Genomic DNA, 17280 nt, shown 5'->3' with positions numbered 1-17280 from the left:
TGCCGAGCTGGCGTTTTTAATGATACCATTTTGGTGCAGCTACGTTCTTTTGATCAACCATTATTGCATTTTAATGCAATGTCGCGGCAACCAAGAAAACGTAATTCTGGCGTTTTGAAATTTCTCACTATGCCGTTTAGCGATCAGGTTAATTGTTTTTTTTTGTTGTTGATAGAACGGGTGATTCTGAATACGACGATACTAAATGTGTCTAGGTTTGATTTTTTTTTTACTGTTACTTTGAACGGGGCAAAAGAGGTGATTTGAACTTTTACGTTTTTATTATTTTTTTCCATATTTATAAACACTTTAGCCTCCATGGGAGGCTAGAAGCTGGCATAATTGCCCCTATGTAGCTGAATTACAGCATTGCTATGAGCGACTGCAGCGCCCCAGAGTCCTGGTCGTTGCAGTATTGTCACTCTGCCACTAAGGGGAGTGATGGTACGTCTGATGGCACTAAAGGAGTTCACCTGACCAGGTATCACAGTCACACACTACACTTCACACTCAGGCCACCAGGGGGAGCAAAAGGTTCTATGTATTAGGCCACTCCTCACACTCTGGTAAAACTGGGAGTCGGATAGGAAGTTAGAGAGAAGCTGACTGGGTTTTGCCCAGGTAACATCTAGTGAGAGAGAGTTGCTTGGGAAGATTCAGGGAGGTCCCTGTCAGGGGTGGGATCCTGGCAGTGGCCTAGCACGAGACAGATCGTTACGGAGCCGTGCCTGCACCTCATTGCGGCGGCATCCTAAGAAAGGACACGAAGCGAGGTATATTGTGGAGAAGTGAGAAAAGAGATCACAGCACAAAGGAGATAGAACCAGGAGGAGTCGTGCCCCAAGATCGGCAACATCCTTCTGAGGCGCGTAGCCGGCGGCCGGAACGCCGAAGAAGTAATAGGCTTTACGCATTACTTTGAACTACGGCAGGGCAGTTAACTCTAGGTTGGCTGTCTCACCTTTACACCTAATGAAGACAACGGAGGCAATTGTGGGAGAGGGGCGTCTCTAGGGTCCCTATAAAATAACTCCAGGCCTACCCCGTCATACTGGTGCGTCCTATCCAAACCATCTGGGGGACGGAGAGAAAGAACAGAAACATACACGACAGTTGTGAGGACTATCCCGTGGTGCTCAGCAGGGAGGTACTACAACACACAGGCGCTAGTAGGAAGGCTACTGATTTCCACCTGCAAAGGGAACTCTGGATGTGCCTTCGGACCGGCCGGTCTCAGCCAGCCCTGTTAGCAGTGCTCTGGATTGCGGATGCCGAAGCCTTCAGTAAAGAGGTAAAGAGACTGGAACCCTGTGTCTTCGTCATTTACTGCGACCTACACCATTACCATCTACTCATCAAGGGAAGCCCTGGGGACATACTTCACCTGTGGGAAATTACAACATCTAGCTGCCATTCCATCACCCCAGCGGACCTCTAGCAGCGTTGGTCACCCTGACCGAATACCACAGGTGGCGTCACGAACACTTGACAAACTTTCACCTACACCTTTATTTGGAGTCCCTCTTAGCAGGGCCACGGACCGGGTCAGGCCACCGTGACACCCCTAGAACAGAGACCGAGGGACCTGGTACCGAGTACCCCGCTGCCCTGCGTTTGGGGGCCGCTCCAAAACTTGGCGTCACGAACAGGATCTACTTAAGCCTGAGAATCAGGTCATGTGTGCCTTGGAACTGTGACTGAATTGTGCTTGAATCGTGATTTATTGCAAAGACTGTGTATTGCTATTTACCGCCAAAAAATTCCCACCAAAAACCGCCGCCATTACAGCGCAACGAGGAGCGCAGAAGAAGAAGAAGGGCGTGCAATGGGAGGGAACCACCAAAGTGGCGCCGAAAGTGACGACCGCCCCCTCCGACTACTGCTGCAAGAAGACGACGTGCCCCAAAGTACAGGAGAACCGCCCCCTGATTTGCAACGGCGGGAACCAAGACGAGAAGTAGCCTCACCCTCAGAAAATGGCGGAACCATGTGTGTGCGCAGCTGCCGACCGCGAAACAGCGAGGGTGACCAGCGAGTACCTGAACGATGCCGAAGTGATCCCGGAATGTCCCCGCCAACCAGGGCCGACCCGAACCCGCCGCCGCTGGAGGATCCGCACCTCTTGGAGCCGCAGGCGGAGGAGCTGAGTCAACCTATCCCGAACACGGAGCCAGCAGATGTGAAGCAATGGATGTCGGAGCTATCCCAGAGGGTCGCATTGGAAGAACCGCGGTCCGAGCCGCTGCCGACTACAGTGTCCTCGTCAATGGAACGGACCGGCATCGGTGGAACCACATCAGACACAGGTATGGAAAGCGCCCCTGCTCTACCGACCGATCCTGCTCCCGTGACCGCTCCCCGACCCGACAATGACCGATTCCTCGCCGCTGAGCTGGTAGTGATAACCCCCGATAATATGGAGAAGCTGGTGCCTCCGTTACCGACAACTATGGGGGAACCACTAGATGTGAGCTCAGAGGGGGTGATCTTCCAATGGGATACCCCAAGCATTGGAACGGATGGGGCGAGACAGGAGGGACTCAGCATTGCTGTGCTCACCTGGGAACAATATAAACAATGCTTAATTCTACACTGGAAAAACCGAAAAGAGACAGAACAAAGAGACCCACCGAAAGTACAAGAACCAAAGACTGAACGCAGTAAGAAAAACTTGGTAAAACAGGGGACTGTACTAGCCTTTTACCCGAAACGGAGTTGGGGCTTTATACAGGAGCCGGGATTGCCGACTGAAGTCTTCTTTACCAGTTACAACGTGAAGACCCCGTTCCGCAACGGATATGACAACCAACGTCTACGTAGAGGGGACCAGGTGACCTACACTCGCCATCGGAGTGCGCAAGGGTGGTGCGCTCGGAACGTTCAACGATGCGAGCCTGCAGTGGCGCCACCTGCTGTCCTGACTACGACTAACTCTGACCTGACAAATTCTACTACTACCACCACTGTGTGCATTATTGCCGCTACTGAACTTGCTACCAAAACTGACATTCGAATTCAGACCCCTGGTGACCTGGCCGCACCTGAGAGACGAACCACTGATACTGACACCGCATCAGAAAAGGACACGGAATCAAAGCTTTCCCGGTCAGGAAGCGTCCGCTACCGACTGATGCCTTGCAACCTACTATGAGAACAAACCTTGGAACCACGAGTATGTACATAGTTCTTTAAAACGGTTTGTCTGTTTTGCTACTAAAACCCGTTTAGGGTTATTCTTAAAGGGATCCCTTTGTTGACCCGGGATCCTTATTGTTTTTGAGTTTGCACAAGTTTTTCTATTTTTGCATCAAAGAACACTGGAATCATGAACTGTGCTTATTACAAACTGCTTGAAAATAGTTTGCACCTTCTTAAAGGAGCCCCCTACTGGTTTTACAGAAAGAAGAGCTTTTAGAAGAGACTATTCCTGATTACAGCGCAGAAGTTCTTGCTTTAAACTGACTTGCAAATAATTTGCACTACCTCAGAAGAGACTTGGTTTCCTCTTAAAGGGAATGTCTAATTGTTGCACTTAGCCTAAACCATAATGTGCCTTAAAGAAGTTAGATAGTAATAATGTTGATACATAGTAGTAGTATGTAGTTGGTAAGCTAATAATAAGAAATGTTTGATGATGTTGAGAAATAGAAACTGAGGACAGAAGAAAAGTTGAAAGCCGATGAAAGTGAACCCGTAGGGGTTAGTGAGTCCTCTAGAGAGCCATAGATAGATGGTTGATAAATCTTGCACTTAGGAAAATAAAGAAGAGTTAATTTGTACTGTAGCGTTAGATAATATACCTTTAGTGGGTACCTGCCCTTACGCCCTTAAAGGAAAAGTTAAGTTATTGTTCAAGAAAAGTTTGCACTTAGTAGAAAGTAGATAGTATGCCCGGCTGGGTAATGATAGTTATTTATAGTTAGTTAATTATAAGTGTTATTTAAAATCTTAGGCACAATGTAAATATGTTTGTTTGCAACGTTCAAGTGTACCCATCTCCCATAAAGGGAAGCACTGTTAAATTTACTTGTTTACAGCATTCCAAAATTTTGTATGTCTTTTGCTAACATGTATTGTTGTTGTTCTTTTCCCAGTCCGGGAGTACTGGATTTAACGGGGGGGGGGGAGGGGGGGGGAGTGCAGCGCCCCAGAGTCCTGGTCATTGCAGTATTGTCGCTCTGCCACAAGGGGGAGTGATGGTACGTCTGATGGCACTAAAGGAGTTCACCTGACCAGGTATCAGTGTCACACACCACACTTAGGCCACCAGGGGGAGCAAAAGGTTCTATGTATTAGGCCACTCCTCACACTCTGGTAAAACTGGGAGTCGGATAGGAAGTTAGAGAGAAGCTGACTGGGTTTTGCCCAGGTAACATCTAGTGAGAGAGTTGCTTGGGAAGATTCAAGGAGGTCCCTGTCAGGGGTGGGATCCTGGCAGTGGCCTAGCACGAGACAGATCGTTACGGAGCCGCGCCTGCACCTCATTGCGGCGGCATCCTAAGAAAGGACACGAAGCGAAGTATATTGTGGAGAAGTGAGAAAAGAGATCACAGCACAAAGGAGATAGAACCAGGAGGAGTCGTGCCCCAAGATCGGCAACATCCTTCTGAGGCGCATAGCCGGCGGCCGGAACGCCGAGGAAGTAATAGGCTCTACGCATTACTTTGAACTACGGCAGGGCAGTTAACTCTAGGTTGGCTGTCTCACCTTTACACCTAATGAAGACAACGGAGGCAACTGTGGGAGAGGGGCATCTCTAGGGTCCCTATAAAAACTCCTGGCCTACCCGTCATACTGGTGCGTCCAATCCAAACCATCTGGGGGACGGAGAGAAAGAACAGAAACATACACGACAGTTGTGAGGACTATCCCGTGGTGCTCAGCAGGGAGGTACTAAAACACACAGGCGCTAGTAGGAAGGCTACTGATTTCCACCTGCAAAGGGAACTCTGGATGTGCCTTCGGACCGGCCGGTCTCAGCCAGCCCTGTTAGCAGTGCTCTGGATTGCGGATGCCGAAGCCTTCAGTAAAGAGGTAAAGAGACTGCAACCCTGTGTCCTCGTCATTTACTGCGACCTACACCATTACCATCTACTCATTAAGGGAAGCCCTGGGGACATACTTCACCTGTGGGAAGTTACAACATCTAGCTGCCATTCCATCACCCCAGCGGACTCCTAGCAGCGTTGGTCACCCTGACCGAATACCACAGGTGGCGTCACGAACACTTGACAAACTTTCACCTACACCTTTATTTGGAGTCCCTCTTAGTAGGGCCACGGACCGGGTTGGGCCACCGTGACACCCCTAGAACCGAGACCGAGGGACCCGGTACCGAGTACCCCGCTGCCCTGCGTTTGGGGGCCGCTCCACGACGACCACAGAGGTCTCAAGGAGACCTCTGGTTTTCATGCCAAAGATGGCCGGAAGCGCACGTTAAATGCTGCTGTAAGTTTAACAGCGGCATTTAACTAGTTAATAGGCACGGGCGGATAGCGATCCCGCCCGCGCCTATTGTGGGCACATGTCAGCTGTTCAAAACAGCTGACATCTTGCAGCTTTGAGGTGGGCTCACCGCCGGACCTCAAAGCGTGGGTACTGACGTCCGACGCACTATTCCGCACATCCGCCTCCTTTGAGTTACCAAGTGAGACAATCTTTTGTCCCATCAAGCTAATTACAGGTTCATTGCTGGTAGCACACGATTTTTAAAAGTATTCTACAAAGAACAGAGTGATGATTTTATTCATGGAAGTAGTAAAGTTTCTAAAAACTTACAGGAGGAGATGCAAAGCGACAAGATGGTGAGCTTCCACAGGAGCTGCCAGAAATACTTGACCCCGAGTAAGTAGGCACTGGGACAGGACAGGCTAAAATATACAAGAATATTAGAAAAAACATTAACATTTGTACCTTGTCAAGTCCCTGAGCTTCCACAATTCTGTCATTCTTCTCCTTTTTGCGCTGCATCACTCCACTGCGAATACAGATTACACAACAACCACAAGACGGATTTCATCAACCAAGGGATCATTCTACTCAGCATAACGGCGCCGACCTGACACTGTCTGTAGGGTACTGTGCACAATCCTGCTGACAGGTTCACTTTAATTGTTTTGATCAAGCGACAAGAATTATTAAATCAATCATCATAATTTAATGGTCTTCTCCTCTGTCCAATGCTCTAGATTCGGCAGCACAAGAGCCATGTGCTTATGTGGCAATGCTAGGAACAGTTCATTATTATGTTCCCAGCAAACTTAGGGTCATGTTAACTGCGGTAAGATTAATAACCAATTCGCAAAAAAGGTAAATGGGATTAAAGAAAAATCCAGGATATACAACAGCACTGTAAGCATCTATTGCTATTCTCCATTTTTGAACTGGCCCAAGTAAACTAAAAAAAAATAAAAAAAATAAAAATTGAACCGACAAGTACGCACCGGCAAGAATTTGCACTTTGACTACATCTGGCAGGCTCATTACTAACCACAAGAAGGATCAATATTTACCCTCCACAGTATGTACTCACACTTTTTGACTGTAGACACCTGAACTAAGAAAGGATGATTGAAAAATCCCTCTGTAGAAGAAAAAAATAAATACGGTATTAGTGGACGTACATCCTCAGCCAGCTAGCGGATCATATGATTAAAGTGCAAGTCCATATTCTACATTTACTTGGCATCACAAGACTTCTGACATCTGGAAAATAGGGATTTCATTTTAACATTTTTAAAATAGAAGTTCTGGCACTGGGCTAAGGAATATGTTGAAGAGTAACCGTAATTTTTTTTTGCCATAAATCAATAATACAAGTGAAAATAAGAAACTTTGTAATTTAATTTATCCATTTTACTCATTTATAAAGCACCATAATTCCACAGCGCTATATAGATATGATTATCGCTGTCCCCACCGGGGCTCAAAATCTAAATTCCCATCAGTATGCTTTTGGAGTGGGAGGAAATCCACGCAAACACGGGGAGAACATTCAAACTCCTAGAAGATGTCCTTGGTGGGATTTGAACCCAGGACCCCAGTGCTAAACACGGAGCCATATCTTAGAGAAATTTGCTTCTTTCTCCACTGGGACTGATCATTTTCAAAATTCACAATTCCAGGTAAAATCTGTATTCAGTGAAGATACCGAAATAGGAGATGACTGTTGGTTTTTATAAACTTCTAAGGGAAGGGGAGGAAGAATGAGGAGATCTGTCTCCACCTCCTCCTTCCCAATTCTCTTCTCTACTCTCTATATAGAATCATATTACTAGCATCTCCCATCTCCTCTCAGTAAAGCAAAAATCTGCCTTCACCGAATACAGATTTAACCAGGGAATTAAGAAAGAAGCAGATTTCTCTCATAAGACAAATGAAAATAAAGTAACTTTGTATTCTCTATTTGCAGAACAAAATATTAAAATGACGGTTATTCATAACAAAATATTCCTTTTGTGTCACTAGTGTTACTTAAAATATTTCACGTAAAAAAAATTGGAGTGGTTTTAACATTGATATATTCCAATTACGTTCCATAACAACAATACAAGAGTTGACAGTTGTTAATATTAAGTTATTGTTAAACATTAGATTATACCATATTTTTTGGACTAGTCCGAAAGCATGCTTACCAGGGGAATGGTAGGGTCCCTTCCTCAGGAGACTGGCGATGACAGAAGTGTGGTGACGCTGCGGGCCAGGTGTCGGCCGTGAACACAGCAGAGTGCATCATCGTTTCCTGGTGGCCATTTTCCTTTTTCTTGAGTCTGTGCGTTTCACGGAAATGGTTGCTGTAGGCCAGCTGGGCTGAGATCCCAATCTGCGCACGAGCCGCTTCCAGTGGCCCACGGCTTCAGGAAAACCAATGATGTACTCCGCTGTGCTTACTGTGCACTGACACCAGAGGCCTGCAGCATCTCCACACTTCTGCCATTGATGGCTTCCTGAGGAAGGGACCCTGCTCCATACAACACACTTTGTTCTGCCTCACCACGGACTCCGGGCCTCAGGAAGAGACCATGCCTCCTGTGACCACGCTCAGCCGCCACTTTAAAATCGGTCTATAAGATAGAACCCCATCTTATAAAAATCTTTTTTTCCCCCCCATTTTCCACCGCAAAATTTGGGGTGCGTCTTATAGTCCGATAAATAGGGCAAGTATTGCCAGCTTGATGAGGTATTAATATAACCTCTTACATAAAGTACATGAACCAATTATGTGTGCACTAGAGGAATGTAAAGAAGAAAGGGGCGAGGAAAGAGTGTAGGAAGGAAAAGGAGGAGGGACAAAAACAAACAAACAAAAAAAAAGACTCCATGACTAAAACTGAAACCAGTACTTCAGTGGAGACCACATCTACCACAACATTCTATTTTAAGTATTATTTTCTGACAACCAGATTGCCAGGTCATTCCCCCACTGAATAATATCCAACATGTCCATTGGCGATGACAAGCTTTGGGGTGAGTGGTATGTGCAATCATGCTTTCCAATTTTATTTTTTTATGTATTATTTTTTTTTCAAACTTTTTTAACAGTAACTTCAACAAATCCAACACCTTAGAATAACACTTGTCCAGTACGCAGACTGGGTAAACAAGAGTTTGATGTAGGACATATTTTTGGGATACTTATTGGAGATCATTCAGTTGATTGGTAACAAAAGTCTTAGTGGGAGGAACATAAGAGAAACAAAAAAGTCAAAAAGGGTTAAACAACAAAATAAAATCTTCACAAAACCCATCTTAAAAAAGAGGAATAAGAGCATTAATGCCATCAATTGTCATCTAGCCATGGTTTCTCATATTCTCAGTCAGCTATTAATTTGGAGCAGGCCCAAATTGGTTTTAAGATCGTCCAGAATATACCACCCAGTTGATTTGAAAGACTTTATCATTTTATTTTTTTCCTCCCTATTGCAATATTTTCAAATAAACCGTTTCCGTTTTAGTAGAAATGTATCTGCTTGTGATTATTTGTAATGGCTTAAGTTGGGTTATCAGTTCAAGTATAGGAGGGGGAGGAGGATTTTAACCAGTGGTCAGATTTAATTTCTTTGATAGTAATACTATGGTATGTAAAAGTTTTGGAGACGCTTTGCAGACCCTATTGTTTAACTCTGAGTCCTTCAGTAGTGTTGGAGTGCTATTTGAGGAGCTAGGGGGCGTAATGAGCTATAAAATTAGCTTGCTAAAGTTGGGACTGATTTCCAGAAAGAAGCAGTATCGGGGCACAGCCAAATGCCATGATAAATATCAGAATTATGCAGTTGGCATTTGGGGCATGCAGTTAACCCATCTTCTGTTGGGTCCGTTTTAGGAATATTGAACACGAAAATGGCCACATGCATAAGTTTCCCTCCAAGCTTCATTGATCATGTTCTTCCGGAATGCAGAGCACCCCGATCTAATTTTAGATGGGATATCCAATGGTTCAGTTGTAGCTTTCAGTATTTATAGTTAAATACAAGGTTTCCAAAAGAAAAATATCACAAGAATCTAGGTTATAACTCCAAAAGCATTACATACACAAAAATACCCTATCAAAGATATTAAGTCAAAGAGAGTGAAAGTATATTCAACCATAAAAGTTTTTTTTATTAGAGTTCATTCAAATTAACAAAAATTATGAACAAAGTAACACAATCAAAAACAAAAGCAGGATAAGTGTATGGGGTAATTAAATAGGAATATAGCCATAGAATCTAATTTTATCTTTAATAGCAGCACAAAGACAAAGTGCAAGTGCATAATAAAAAAACATATGAAAAACGCAATTCATTGTGTGCATAAGAGCATACTGAAAGGATCAAAGCAAAATGCCAATGTAAACAAGGGAAATCCAATGTGAACTCCAAATCCCCAAAGTAATAAAGTACATACTCATGTGAGCTGGAGATTATAGATAATATGCAGCGTTTAGAAAGTAAAGTGCCGGCTGTGCAAACCGAGAATTAAACATATGGTAAAAATGGGCTATTACCTACATGATATGGAGAGTAGATGGACCCCGACCTGCCGCCCTTACGCGCGTTTCGCCATATCTTTGTCAGGAGGCGTCTTTTTGCAACAATAGTTACTTTAGCTGGTGCCTCTTTAGTACTATTATCTCTAGAAGACTGGATTATGTCTAATACTAGCAACACCTTCCTAATATTAAGAGTCGCTGATCAGCCTTTAATAAAGCCTGCCTGTGAAGGCGAGATAAGGTTAGGGAGGAAACAGGCCAATCTGTCAGGTTTTTCATTTTCATAATATTGTTAACTTCTTCCACCCAGTCAGCCAAAGTGGGAGTTTTTGTGGATTTCCAGTGACAAGGAATAATTGACATAACAGTTATTAGAAAGTGACTAAGAATATATTTCTTTGCCTTTGAGATTGAATCTGGAGTAATGGAAAGTAGGCCTATTTGGGGGGAGGGTGAGATCAGGTACCTGGGAGACTATTGTGCAGTGGGAAAATGGAATTCCATAACCCAGAAACCAATGGGTATTCCCACCATATATGTAACAGACCCGGCAGCACCACCAGAAGATGCCAGAAACAGAGGGGAAGATTCTATGTAGCATAGTGGGACAACAATACCATCTAGACAGACTATTACAATTTTTCTCCTGTACACAGCAAGTAGTAGGTAATTTATGGGAGATTATGAATGCTCGCCAATCCACTGAAATTTGAACACCAAATTCCTTCTAGCAAGCCCCAATAAAGGCTAGAGGGTCATTGCATGTGTCCCTTTGTGTTGCTTTGTATACACAAGATAGAAGTTTAGTACAAGCACGTACTTGAGTGATTAAGGCTTCAAAAGGAGTGAATTCATATTTTGTACTAGTCAGAGATATGTGAGAATTTATAAATGACCCGAGCTGGAAACAAGCCAGCCAAGATAGACTCCTACCTAGACAAGAGCCACCAAGTTCCGTGAAGGAAGAAAAAGAACCTGATCCTATGAGAATGCATCTACTATCTAACCCCAGTGGATCTGTCTCAGATTAGAAAGGAGTCCACAGCTGAAGCAGTGGGGTGGGAAGGGCGAGGGGGAATCCGGGTTGTTAAACAAGGGCATTAATGGACCCAGCCTATGTGATATTGACAACAAGACTTGCTCACATGTTTGCAAAAAGCGATGAGTGAGTATTGGTAATTGTTTAGTTTGTACATATATGTTGTCAATCCAAGGTAAAGATGTGAGTGTCCAGAGAGAGCGGTCCCCTTCCAGTTTCGCACGCTTATGTTGTTCCACAGACCTGAACCAGTCCACTGCTCTCATAATTGCAGATTGATGTTTTTTTTTTTTTTTTTTGTTTTAGATCAGGTAGACTAGTCTTTATTCTTGGGACGACCATTTTAAAACGTATCCTAGGCCTCGACGTTCCCCATACACAGTAGTCAATATATCATACTACCAAACAACATATCCACTAACACTACTGTGATGGTCTTTGGAGGATGAATTACCTAGAACTAAAAAGGAGGAGTTTTTGAAGGCCTCTTTGTGCCTTCTCAAAACTTCAGTGGCCCTTTATGCACCATGTCATACCGCTCTAACACAGTAAGGGCTTGCTGTCTAAAACAAGGCAAAGGCTTTTGTAATGACTGGACATGCTGACTATTAAAGAACTTTCAGCCATTTCTCATCTGCTTCTAAAGAAGACAATAGCAAGGAGGAAGTAAAGGATTGCAGTAAATTCAAGTCTCATATAGCTCTGTAAAGGTAATGAGTGTGAAGCCAATAAGTTAGGCTACTTTCACACTTCCGTCTTAGGCTGGCCTCACACTCGGCGTATAAAAATACGGTCCGTTTATTACGGCCGTAATACGCAGAAAAGTCCCCAAAATAGTGACCCGTATGTCATCCGTAGGCAGGGTGTGTCAGCGTATTTTGCGCATGGCATCCTCCGTATGTAATCCGTATGGCATCCGTACTGCGAGATTTTCTCGCAGGCTTACAAAACCGACATCTAATGGATTTTTGGGCTCAAATGTTCGTTAAAACATATATACAGTATATATATACATACACACATATACACACATATATACATACATATATTATATATATATTCTGTATTTATATTTAATTCAGCGCGATATATGTGAAAAGCCGGTAATTCAATCGCCGGCTCTTCATTTCTCCTTCCCAAACCCGACATGATATGAGACATGATTTACATACAGTAAACCATCTCATATTCCTTTTTTTTTTTGCATATTCCACACTACTAATGTTAGTAGTGTGTATGTGCAAAATTTGGGCGCTGTAGCTGCTAAAATAAAGGGTTAGGCTAATTTCACACTAGCGTTTACCTGATCTGCGGCAGGCTGCGGACTTCCTCCGTGAAGCCCCGTCCCCCGCCGCACCTTCGCCGCTAGCTCCGCCTACTTCTGCATGCGGCCTGTGTACCTATATTTAACATTAGGTACGCAGGTCGTGCTGCAGTATGCAGATGGTGCCGCATGCGTCGTTTTGACGATGCGAAAAAAAAAATGCTTCATGGCTGCGTCTACGATGGACGACACATGCGGCACCATCCGCATACTGCGGCACGACCTGCGTACCTAATGTTAAATATAGGTACACAGGCCGCATGCAGAAGTAGGCGGAGGTGCGGCGGGGGGCGGGGCTTCACGGAAGAAGTCCGCAGCCCGCCGCAGATCAGGTAAACGCTAGTGTGAAACTAGCCTTAAATGGCAGAAAAAATTGGCGTATATACATACCTTCCGATGATCTGTCACGTCCCACGATGTAAATCCATCTGAAGGGGTTAAATCATTTTACAGCCAGAAGCTGTGCTAATGCACTCGCTCGTGCCTGTAAAACCCCGGGTACTGAATGGAAAGCAGGGTGACCTGTAGTTACCTTGAGTTGCGGTGATGCGCCCCCTGCTGGATGTCCTCATATGAACTCGAGCGCGGGAACTTTTCCAAGGCTCCAGTTCATGAGGACATCCAGCAGAGGGCGCATCACCGCAACTCAAGGTAACTACAGATCACCCAGCTTTCCATTCAGTACCCGGGGTTTTACAGGCATGAGCGAGTGCATTAGCACAGCTCCTGGCTGTAAAATGATTTAACCCCTTCAGATGGATTTACATCGTGGGACGTGACAGATCATCGGAAGGTATGTATATTGTTGGTTTATTATTTTTCCTTTGTTACAGAGCGAGGGTCTTCAGGTGGATTGAGAGAGCAATAAACTATTACAACAACCTGTGTGTTTATTTCATTAAAATACTTTGCAATATTGTGTGTGGGTTTTTTTTTAACCATTTCGTACTATTGGATTAATAATGGATAGGTGTCATAATTGACGCCTCTCCATTATTAATCTGGCTTAATGTCACCTTACAATAGCAAGGTGACATTAACCCTTCATTACCCCATATCCCACCGCTACACGGGAGTGGGAAGAGAGTGGCCAAGTGCCAGAATAGGCGCATCTTCCAGATGTGCCTTTTCTGGGGTGGCTGGGGGCCGATGTTTTTAGCCAGGGGGGGGCAATAACCATGGACCCTCTCTAGGCTATTAATATCTGCCCTCAGTCACTGGCTTTACCACCCTGGCGGAGAAAATTGCGCGGGAGCCCACGCCAATTTTTTCCGCCATTTAACCCTTTATTTTACAAGCTACAGCGCCCAAATTTTGCACATACACACTACTAACATTAGTAGTGTGGAATATGCAAAAAAAAAGGGATATGAGATGGTTTACTGTATGTAAACCATGTCTCATATCCTGTCGGGTTTGTGAAGTAGAAATGAAAAGCCGACAATTGAATTACCGCTGGTCCGTGTGGAATCCGTATTTTTATCGCCCCCATAGACTTTCATTGGTAGGATTTTTTTGCGCTATACGATGACAAACGCAGCATGCTGGGATTTTCTACGGCCGTATAAGACCGTATATTACGGATGCGTAATATACGGCAGATAGGAGCTGGGCCATAGAGATTCATTGGGCCGTGTGCAATGCGTATTTTACGGACGTAGTTTATGCGCTAATACGTCCGTAAAACTCGCTAGTGTGAGGCCGGCCTTAAGGTGTATGTCGCAATGCGTCGTTTTGGAGAAAAAACGCATCCTGCAAAGTTGCCCGCAGGATGCGTTTTTTCTCCATAGACTTGCATTAGCGACGTATTGTAACGTATGGCCACACGTCACATCAGTCGTGTGACGGATGCGTCGTGTTTTGGCGCCCGCGACGCACAAAAAAACTTTTTTTTGTCTGTTGGTTCCGCTTTTTCCGACTGCGCATGAGCGGCCGGAACTCCACCCCCTCCTCCCCGCTCATCACACAGGGCAGCAGATGCGTCGTAAGACTGCATCCGCTGCCCACGTTGTGCTACATTTAGCACACTGTCCGTCGGTACGTCGGGCCGACGGTTTGCTATGGCCCCGTACCGACGGAAGTGTGAAAGTAGCCTAAATGAAGTTACCAATCGTTGAAAAAAAATTATGATATACTGTACATAAATGTGTGGGTTTTTTTGTTTGTTTCATTTATTTTAACCGGCATACTGTAAAATATTTTTTTTCCCCCATTAAGTTTTCAAATCTATTTTGCTTTACTGAATCTAAAAAAAAAAAAAATTAAAAAAAAATAAACCTACATAAAAAACCCTATCTGCATATCCAATAAAACTCTAGTACACTGTAATCACGGCCTCTCAAGCACAACATGAAAAGCCATGCTAAAAATACAACTACCATAATTAGCAAGAGCCAAAAGCATTTTAAAAAAGGAATTACAATAAAAAAAAAACCATTACAGATATAACGCATCATGGAAAACATTGTAGGATTATGTGGTGTGGGAAAGTGTTAACACTATTATTGAAAAATCATTTTTATTCCTTTTTAGCTAAATAGATCTATTTCAAGAGACGTAAACAAACAATTTGGTTCGTCAAAATCTTGGCAGACATGCAGGCTGACTACATTATCTCCATGAAGACGAGGTGTGCATGGCTGCTGGCTCTGTTGTCAGAGAGGAGAATTGCGACACCGACTGTGCTGATCAGCCTTCTACGCCCCCGAATCTCCAGATAGGACAATAAAGCCTCGGGAACAGAATGTTCTCATGAGGATAAAAGCTTTTATTTAAAAACCTTGGATTTGTGGCAAAGGACCAATAACACCTTGCTATATACAGCTTATTCAGATTACACGCTCCTAAAAAACAAGATGACAAGTCGCCACTTCAACCACAATGACAGCCAGAAAAGAATATATTACAACCCCCATAGTGAGGACTACCACAAACAATCAGCCTATAATATATATATAGCTTGCTTATATAATGGGATATTACGTAATATGACTCATGCTACAGAAAGACATTTCTTTAAAAGGGAATCTGTCAATTCCCCCACTGCTTTTACACCGCACACGTCATGTGCAGTTGGTAGTCCTTTATTCAGGTATTTTAGTCATGTTTTTATTTATTTTTTTCTTTAATACTACTGCATATATTTGAGTAAAATTAACTTATATACGGTACATCAGTTTGCTGTACGGTAAAGAACCAGGACTAGTCCGGTGAGAAGTTTACACACAGACTAGTCAGGTTAAGAAACAGCAGCAACGTCCCCTCACTGTGACTGACAGTCCCTGTACTGCAGGCTCCTTCACCACCTGTGCTCCTCCTGACACCTCTCTTCTCCCGTCACTGCTGTCCTGTCTACTGGAAGAGCAAAACAGAGGTGGCGGGAAGAGTGGAAGCTGAGGAGGCCATCAGTGCAGAGACAGTGAATCTCAATCTCGGGTTGTAACTGCAGCTATTGAATCCGGACTAGTCTCAATGTGAAAACGTCTCACCAGACTAGTCTCGGTTCATTACCCATACAGCGAGCTGATTTATACAAGCTCGTTTTTCTCAAATATGTGCAAAAATGAACATTCTACACCAAATTCTGTCATACAGGTGCTCCCTATTAGGATTCCATTGACCTTCTTCAGGAGTTTAGCATTGGTTCAAACTAAGTTTGCTTGGCCTGGCAAACCTCCTCATATTAGAAGATCTATATTACATCACCATCAATTTTCAGGGGGTATAGCTATTCCCAACCTCAGATCTAATTACATTGCCTCTCACTTGCTAGGATATTGGAATGCTGAAGGAATTGTACCAGAAAAGCATGGGTCAAAATTGAGCAAAGCTTTACAAATATCTCTCTGTTATATCCCTCTCATATCAGCCCCCTGGTTAGACTCATCTATGGTCAAAGTGCTTAAGACACATCCCACAATAGGGGCTACCCTAGCATGCAGTAATCGTACTGCAGTACTCTTACATGTTCCCCATTTTGGGTAATCCACTTTTCCTCCCGGGTCTTGATGACCGTGTTTTTCCAAATAAATAAGGGCCACTTTAGAATTTGTCATTTTGGAGCAGGACACCTCATCTCCTTGGTATTTCTTCACCATCCACCCTGGACATCTGGAGATAGGTCGGCTCTTGCATTTTTTCCAGTCACTTCCTCCTAGAGCCTTCTATAATAGTGAGAAAATGACTTTCCAGACAGCTTGCTCAAGTGAGGACCTGTGAGGCACACTGATTTTCATACTCTACTAATTAACCCACCAGACCTTCCGGTCACCAGGCTTCTGACACAATGCGAAGGGTATTTAGGCTTTTCTCTATCGAAAGATCAATGGAGGCAAATTTTCTCTAACGTATAAAGCGTTGATCTGTTCTTGTTTTCATGAGGCCAGTTGTAAATTGTTGTTATCTCGATGGTATAGTTCCGACATGAGGAAGGTGATCCATTACACATTTTTGGTCATGCAAGCTAATCACTCCGTTTTGTGGAATCAGTGACATGAAGGTTCACTGATCTCATGACTGACCTTACTCCTGCTCTTGTCCTTCTCCATCACTGCGACATCCCACTAAAAATACACAGGTATTCTATACTGAGGCACCTAATTGTGACGGCTCGGGCATGCATACCCCTTCTCTGGAAAAAAAAAAAAAAAAAAAAGATACCGTCCAGAAAATTGCCCTTTGGTTCTCTAATGTAAATGAGGTGATGCTGATGGAAGAACTGACTGCTAAAGCTAATAACGCTTTTGAGCGGTTTTATAAGACTTACTGATTCAATTTTAGATCTTTTGTCGAGTATGGGGCACACAGAGGACCACTGAACACAGGACCCCTAGCCATGATTAACACTCCCCCATCCTGTCTCTCTTTCCCTGCATCTTCTCAGCTGCTTTCTCTTTTTTTCCTTTCTCAATCTGCTTCTCCCTTGGTTTATATCTCATATTTGGCTGG

At 44.1% G+C, this 17280-nt stretch overlaps 1 protein-coding gene across 2 annotated transcripts in view; it reads right to left on the bottom strand.

The window, feature by feature from the left end:
* Positions 1 to 17280, bottom strand: part of ULK2 (unc-51 like autophagy activating kinase 2) — a 118085-nt gene that overhangs the window by 29938 nt on the left and 70867 nt on the right. For both annotated transcript variants that reach the window (XM_077296240.1, XM_077296241.1), the window contains exons 11-12: positions 6533 to 6583; positions 5779 to 5870 (exon numbers count right to left, since the gene is read on the bottom strand). In XM_077296240.1, the coding sequence (XP_077152355.1) occupies positions 5779 to 5870; positions 6533 to 6583 (143 nt within the window). The remainder of the gene's footprint in view (positions 1 to 5778; positions 5871 to 6532; positions 6584 to 17280) is intronic.

Source organism: Ranitomeya variabilis, chromosome 3 (assembly GCF_051348905.1).
Source record: "Ranitomeya variabilis isolate aRanVar5 chromosome 3, aRanVar5.hap1, whole genome shotgun sequence".
In the NCBI taxonomy this organism is placed as follows: Eukaryota; Metazoa; Chordata; class Amphibia; order Anura; family Dendrobatidae; genus Ranitomeya; species Ranitomeya variabilis.
The sequence above is the reverse complement of the archived record's forward strand: the minus strand, read 5'-3'. Positions and strand labels throughout refer to the sequence as shown.